Genomic DNA, 7,473 nt, shown 5'->3' on the forward strand with positions numbered 1-7,473 from the left:
TTGAAAAAATAAAAATAGCATGTCACGTTTCACCGACGGTGACGCGTGACCTGTACCACTGGAAGTTTTTAGCGGTCAGCAGTCTACAATTGCAGCTTGCGATCAGAACTGCTGTGATATATCTTCTTTTTTTATTGTTACTCTCACTCAAAGTTGGTTTCATCTGCAATCCGCCAGTGGCACTGGCAAATAATGGAAATCTGGAGCGCTAGGAGAAACATTTCAAAATGGTACACGTGATAGTGACGTTGTTGCACTGAAGACACTGCCAAAGTGCGTCCCATGCCTCCGTGTCAGGTCTCTAAGATAGGCAGTGATTTCCTTTTCACAAACTCTTGTATCTAGTTATTTTTCTGTTTCGTGCACGTATACGCGCACGTGCGGTAAGGGGTCGGGGGAGATTGGCTGCTTGAAAAGTACATCTTCGGTCAAGTTTCTTGATCAAAACGAAAATTGTACTTTTTAACAATAGCGAGGGATTGAAAGTCTATTTTGTTCGCAAACCCGTTTAATTAAATTTAACAAACTATTTTCACTCACCAATTTCAAAAGTACTTATCCATCAATTTGTTGTGCATATGCGATACTATGACGCAATTAATCAATTCTATGCTTTCAGTCGCAAGACTCCAGCGTGGCCCATGGCAAAACAGTTGAGTTTAATACCACTCTATCGATCATGGCACTGTACATCACTGCCACAAACTGCAACAAATTTCTAACAATTCTTTGTTAAAGTACAGTATGTTTAGATATATTTATTTTGAAGATGAAAAGGAGAAGGGCAAGACATGGCTTTTAAATGACTGCTTTATTTCTCAAAACAGAAATAGAAAAAAAACCCAAATGTTTCTTTTTGCAATAAAATGGTCAAAATAAAACTCCATGTTTGGGCAGGGGTGCCAGAACACTAAAAACACGAGAATGACATCTATCGAAGTTGAGGGTCTGGAATTAAGTAGGAATAAATACATTGACTGACAATAAGTGAAACCTGTGGTTGGTTGAAACTTTGAAGCGAATCAAACAGACTGGTGTCATAAGTGTGCAGTCCCTCCTTGTGGCAAAAACACTTAACATCAGCAGCAAATATCAGTGATGCCAGTATTATCTGTCCGGTCTCATCATGCCGGGCCGGACCGGCATCATCATGGGTCGAGGGTGACGCATCATGTGAGGTGGGCCCGGCATCATCTGCATGGGCGCTCCCATCGGTGGCCGCATTCCTGCTCATGGACAAGTTGGGAAGTGTAAGTTACACCTTAAAATTGAAACACCCCTTTACTTTAAACAAAGCTGTAAAGGTTGTACCAGGCCCGCCAGGCATCATTCCGTGAGGTGGAGGTCCCATCATTGGCATCATGGGAGGCCCAGCCATGGGCGGCGTGGGCAGCATGCCTGGACGTGGAGGACCACCTATGCCAAACCCAGATATTTTAATTACACTTGCTTCTTGTGTTGCCATCCTCACTCACGTCCTACACACTGCAAGATCTTTGACTTTGAATGGGTATGGCTTTAAAAGGTCTGGACTGGTCTGGTGAGTAACACGTGAGTCAAAGTGTGTGTGTGTGTGTGTGTGTGTGTGTGTGTGTGTGTGTGTGTATTTGGCTGTTAACCAGTGCATTGAATGCCTGGGCACCAGGTGGTAGAGGTAAGATCGGGCGGCGTGAGCCCGATTCGGGTCGGGCCTAAAATGTCAATCATTGCTTTGGGTTCGGGTCTCGCTGACTTTTTTTAAAATAAATATATGTTTAGTGCGCTGAGGCGTTTCGAGGCTGTGAATAGTTTTGGCCACGAGAGACCATGGTTCCCAAAAAAACAGAAGTCGCCTCATCACAACACGTACTGTAATAAACTCTTGCAATGACAATTCAAAGAACTCCTTCCTGTCTCTGTCTATTATCCACCCGTCATTGTTCTCCTTTGTCTCTAGTGCTGCGCTAGATTCTTAAGCACGTACTGCTGCTGTGGTTAATGGCCCAATTTTCAACCCGTCAAAATGACAAAGTCGGCCTTAAATTTTCCCCGTCAACTCTTAAAAAAATATCTGTCAATGATGGAAAATTGTCGGTTAACGTACCCTCTACAGAAACAGAAATATAAAAGATGTAAATGTTTATACAGTCTTGTTTAACTTAGATTTTGTTACAAAAGACAGGCTTTAATTTGTTATCATAAATCACCCCTCCTCCTCCCGAGTCCTCACAAATAAAATATGAAATTTTGGGTTTGCTTCGGGCTCGGGCTTGCAAATCAAGTTAATTGGTCGGGCTCGGGCCGAGTCAGGCTTTAATACCCGCGGGTCGGGTCGGGCTGGATTTTTTAGGCCCGATCTTACCACTACCAGGTGGCCATAGCAGCTTGTGTACAGATGTTTTTTTTTTTTTTTTTTTTTTTTTTAGCATTCTGTTCAGATCCTAAAACAAATGAACAAACAACCTAATCTGAGGAACAATTAAATATTGCCATGCTGTATCTTATTTGTGGTGTGTCTTCATTGAAACAGCAGCAGCGGTGGTGGTGGTGGCGGCAAAGAGAGTCCCCTATGTTGTGTCAACACGGCACAGCTAAAAACATCCAACACCAACAACCAATTTGTTACATTCTGCTGCTCAACTGGCTACCACAGCCATCGAGCAAAGTCTCTACTTCATTGTTAAAAAGGAAAAAGCCCCACACAGTTGCTATGTTTGAACAAACCAAATGTGACATGTTACAAGGTTCATTCCATGCTGACTTACCAGGAGGGGGGGCACCTGCAAATGGCGTGGGAGGAATTTTTCCTTGTTGAAAAGCAGCCGCTGTTGGGGGAAAAAAAAGGGGGGTGAAATTTAGATACAACACCTCCTCGTGTATATATTACAAATGCCTTTCTGACACAACACAATCTTTAAACTCTAATCTGCTTACTGGTTTTATCAATGAGGCTCTGGGCCTGCTCCTCCATCCATTTCTGGTAGTAGTCCTTTACATTTTCTTTGTGTTTTCGACCACTGCAGTGGGTCTTCCTCACCGATGGCTGATGAATCAAAGCAGAGAATATGGATTCAACAAACGCACGGGTCTTATTTTTTTTTATTGGAAAATCGTGCTGCTGTGCTTACCGAATCGTGTGTGAGGTAGGTGTCACAGTAGTCACAATAAAACCTGTGGAATAAGATCACAAAGAAATACATTTCACTTTTATGTCACTTCAACCAGCAAATCTGTGTATATTTTGGCTGGTTTGCTGCCTTTATAATAAAGGCTATTTATATTGTTCAAATCCTGGTTTTAAATTCACATTTAGGCGACAATATTACAATGAAAAAGCATTTACACACAGTGAGCATCATTTTGTCTTGATTCCACCATTTCAGTTTTCATGCCTTAGCTGAAAGGTATACGAAAAAAACTTGGTTCAAGTAAAAACAATATAAATATTAATGATAAACATAACATGTTCGACAGGCATATATCGGGTTCGATTTTCGCTCCAAATCGTACGCACAGCGTGTGTTCCCGAAACTACGGAGCCAACTATACTACAACTACACCCACTATACGCACGAAATGTAATGCTACTAACAATGTATTTCGGGAAAATGAAGAATTATTTAGCAATAATATCAGAAGTGACAAAATTGCCAAAACAATGCCTTCGCAGCGAATTTCGTTCCAGAAAATAGACGGAGCCGGAACAATGCTTGAGCTGCCTCAAAAGTACATCGGTCGATTAATTTTGTCGTGTTCTTACCTTACCCTCAAATTGTAATAGATATGAACGTCTGTTTTAATGGTTGAACGCTTGGGAACACACAAAACAAAGAATATAAGAAATCACTCACTTCGGCATGTTTCAAATGAGACGGCGTCCAAAAAGCGCCACTCAGGAGTTCGCAATAAAGGTTCCGACCAGAAATGTGTCGTGTCCACATTATGTTCCGGCGAAAAATCGGTGGCTTCCGACCTACTACTTAGATTCGGATAAATTAGATTTTATTTGAAAATAAATACATGATAGTTCCACAATAAAAATGCACAAGTAGGCGGAATTTTATTCCATTTCAAAAACAATTTTCGAAATTGTAAAAAATGGAAATAAACACTATTAAATGGCTATGCCTTATGGAGATAGCTCTGAACAGATATCCTAATTTATGGAAATTAGGCGTGGTCGCTGGAGAAAGGCCCACGCACTGCTCATTAACTACTACACAACAAACAAATGACATATGGTGATGACAGATCGCTGTATCGCTTCCATGTGAGCCTGTACCACATGAATCTGTTTTCACGTGTCAGGGGTTCCGCGGCAAAATAGAGCAATTTGTGAACTCGAGCGATGAGCCAATCGCAGGAGCGCTGCAAATAGCAACAGATGACGTCATCAGCTAGACGTGATTGGCGCGGGTGACGCGCTCGGCTGTTGCAACGTCAAACTTCGTCCCCCTTGTCGTGCCATGCGCATTGACGCTTGTTGTTGTGGCGGTGGAGCAGCTTGTTATGGCTAGACGAGGCCTCGGACCTGACTGAGAGAGGCTTCCCCCCACCCCTTACCCCGCCCTCCTCCCCCGACAGATGACGTCATCAGCTAGACGTGATTGGCGCGGGTGACGCGCTCGGCTGTTGCAACGTCAAACTTCGTCCCCCTTGTCGTGCCATGCGCATTGACGCTTGTTGTTGTGGCGGTGGAGCAGCTTGTTATGGCTAGACGAGGCCTCGGACCTGACTGAGAGAGGCTTCCCCCCACCCCTTACCCCGCCCTCCTCCCCCGCCACCCTCATGGAGGGCACGGACATGGACGTGGACGCGGAGCTCATGCAGAAGTTTAGCTGCATGGGCACCACGGACAAGGACGTCCTCCTCACGGAGCTCCAGAGGCTGCATCATTTTGTCTTGATTCCACCATTTCAGTTTTCATGCCTTAGCTGAAAGGTATACGAAAAAAACTTGGTTCAAGTAAAAACAATATAAATATTAATGATAAACATAACATGTTCGACAGGCATATATCGGGTTCGATTTTCGCTCCAAATCGTACGCACAGCGTGTGTTCCCGAAACTACGGAGCCAACTATACTACAACTACACCCACTATACGCACGAAATGTAATGCTACTAACAATGTATTTCGGGAAAATGAAGAATTATTTAGCAATAATATCAGAAGTGACAAAATTGCCAAAACAATGCCTTCGCAGCGAATTTCGTTCCAGAAAATAGACGGAGCCGGAACAATGCTTGAGCTGCCTCAAAAGTACATCGGTCGATTAATTTTGTCGTGTTCTTACCTTACCCTCAAATTGTAATAGATATGAACGTCTGTTTTAATGGTTGAACGCTTGGGAACACACAAAACAAAGAATATAAGAAATCACTCACTTCGGCATGTTTCAAATGAGACGGCGTCCAAAAAGCGCCACTCAGGAGTTCGCAATAAAGGTTCCGACCAGAAATGTGTCGTGTCCACATTATGTTCCGGCGAAAAATCGGTGGCTTCCGACCTACTACTTAGATTCGGATAAATTAGATTTTATTTGAAAATAAATACATGATAGTTCCACAATAAAAATGCACAAGTAGGCGGAATTTTATTCCATTTCAAAAACAATTTTCGAAATTGTAAAAAATGGAAATAAACACTATTAAATGGCTATGCCTTATGGAGATAGCTCTGAACAGATATCCTAATTTATGGAAATTAGGCGTGGTCGCTGGAGAAAGGCCCACGCACTGCTCATTAACTACTACACAACAAACAAATGACATATGGTGATGACAGATCGCTGTATCGCTTCCATGTGAGCCTGTACCACATGAATCTGTTTTCACGTGTCAGGGGTTCCGCGGCAAAATAGAGCAATTTGTGAACTCGAGCGATGAGCCAATCGCAGGAGCGCTGCAAATAGCAACAGATGACGTCATCAGCTAGACGTGATTGGCGCGGGTGACGCGCTCGGCTGTTGCAACGTCAAACTTCGTCCCCCTTGTCGTGCCATGCGCATTGACGCTTGTTGTTGTGGCGGTGGAGCAGCTTGTTATGGCTAGACGAGGCCTCGGACCTGACTGAGAGAGGCTTCCCCCCACCCCTTACCCCGCCCTCCTCCCCCGCCACCCTCATGGAGGGCACGGACATGGACGTGGACGCGGAGCTCATGCAGAAGTTTAGCTGCATGGGCACCACGGACAAGGACGTCCTCATCACGGAGTTCCAGAGGCTGCTGGGCTTCCAGCTCAACCCTGCCGGCTGCGCTTTCTTCCTGGACATGACCAACTGGTGAGTGCGGGGATGAGGGGGAGGAGGAGGGCCCGGGTGTGTTGTGATGTGTTGTGTCACTGGATGGCGAATTAGCTGTCGATTTTAGCTTGTTAGCTCACGTTTGACGTGCTAATAAAATGGAGGCGACACACAGCGCGAAGTTAGTTTCGGTTTATTTCACGGCTCATACGCGCTGTTAAAAGGTACATTTAGCACGTTAAACGGAAAGTTTAAAAGGTAAACACGTGCAAGTTCGCCGCCGAGTGTGTTAATTAAAGCCCCGTGCGCCGTCCGCTTGAGCTAGCCCGCGCTCAGGCTACCACTCGCTCTACGTTACGTCAGCAACGCAACTCCGTGGGTGACGTCATTGGTCGTGATGCGTTGGCGGAAACCAAAAAAGTCGCAACTAAACAGAAAAAAATATAAAAAAAAACAGACCACCATCATCTGTAATGTGACGTACACCGAGTACAATTACTGGACATTGAAAAAGAAACGAATGTAATCGGAGAGGACGTACAGTAATTACAAAACAAACATGACGACGTTTGCCAGTGTTGGGTTTTCAAAGGAGGGGTTTTCAGCCTGGGCTATGACTTGAAATTTTTGTTTCATGTCTTGGGTCGGGATTTGAAATCAGGCTTTAAACCAGGGTTGCGCTTAGTATTTGCCAGTGTTAGTGTTAGTGTGTCAAGTATGTGTTTGGGTTTCAACTCGGGGTTAGGATTTCAAAATGGGGTTGGGGATTCAAGATAGTTTTGATATTAAGATGTCAAGCCTTGATTAGAATGTACATTTTCTATGTACCAAACATGGGTTTAAAATTCTGATTTCAAGCATCAGGGTTTGAAACATAGGGCCTATGTTTGACATTAGAGTTTAAAACCAGGGTTGGTATTTCAAGACGGAGTAGGGCCTTCAGCCAGGGTTAGGGCTTTAAGAAAAGAAAACCTTTATTAGTCTCGCAATGGAGAAATTCCCAATTCACAGCAGCAAAGTTATGAAAGGAAGAAGTAGAACAACAAAATATAGGAGCTGCTGGAAAGGCAGCCACTCTCGCGGCGCCATTTTGAAGTCATAATAACAAAAATAACACAACACAACACATAGGACACAAGACAGTCGTGCAATCTTCACCACTTTTCTGCATACACTTTGTTGTCTGAAGCAGTTATAGATGAAAGAGGAGAGGATCAAAGTGTCCTTTCACCAGTGGATCAGAGACGTCA

The 7,473-nt window shown here is 44.0% G+C and overlaps 2 protein-coding genes across 4 annotated transcripts in view; one reads left to right on the forward strand and one right to left on the reverse strand.

The window, feature by feature from the left end:
* Positions 1–792: 792 nt before the first annotated feature.
* Positions 793–5,425, reverse strand: snrpc (small nuclear ribonucleoprotein polypeptide C). 2 transcript variants are annotated; one of them, XM_019858132.1, is made up of 6 exons: positions 5,368–5,425; positions 3,108–3,150; positions 2,914–3,022; positions 2,745–2,804; positions 1,312–1,416; positions 793–1,226 (listed from the first exon to the last, which is right to left on the reverse strand). In XM_019858132.1, exons 1-6 carry the CDS (start codon positions 5,373–5,375, stop codon positions 1,108–1,110), a joined length of 444 nt encoding a protein of 147 aa, XP_019713691.1. In that variant the 5' UTR covers positions 5,376–5,425; the 3' UTR covers positions 793–1,107. The 2 variants fall into 2 exon arrangements, with proteins under 2 accessions (XP_019713691.1, XP_019713682.1); XM_019858123.1 differs by lacking the exon at positions 5,368–5,425 and adding an exon at positions 3,831–3,933.
* Positions 4,607–7,473, forward strand: part of ilrun (inflammation and lipid regulator with UBA-like and NBR1-like domains) — a 9,035-nt gene continuing 6,168 nt past the window's right edge. Inside the window, exons 1-2 of one of the 2 annotated variants that reach the window (XM_019858111.1) lie at positions 4,607–4,839; positions 6,177–6,262. In XM_019858111.1, the coding sequence (XP_019713670.1) occupies positions 4,768–4,839; positions 6,177–6,262 (158 nt within the window). In that variant the 5' untranslated portion in view covers positions 4,607–4,767. Of the gene's footprint in view, positions 4,840–5,887; positions 6,263–7,473 lie in introns of those variants that run through there. The other variant, XM_019858105.1, reaches the window with a different exon arrangement.

The sequence above is a fragment of the Hippocampus comes genome, unplaced genomic scaffold (assembly GCF_001891065.2).
Source record: "Hippocampus comes isolate QL1 unplaced genomic scaffold, H_comes_QL1_v1.1 scaffold17, whole genome shotgun sequence".
NCBI classification, from domain to species: Eukaryota; Metazoa; Chordata; class Actinopteri; order Syngnathiformes; family Syngnathidae; genus Hippocampus; species Hippocampus comes.

What these genes read in the sequence shown, in the direction of transcription:
- snrpc (XM_019858132.1), bottom strand. An exon ending in CCTACCTCACACACGATTCG is followed by an intron (nt 3,023 to 3,107) that starts GTAAGCACAGCA and finishes TTGATTCATCAG; the next exon opens with CCATCGGTGAGGAAGACCCA. An exon ending in GAGCCTCATTGATAAAACCA is followed by an intron (nt 2,805 to 2,913) that starts GTAAGCAGATTA and finishes TTCCCCCAACAG; the next exon opens with CGGCTGCTTTTCAACAAGGA.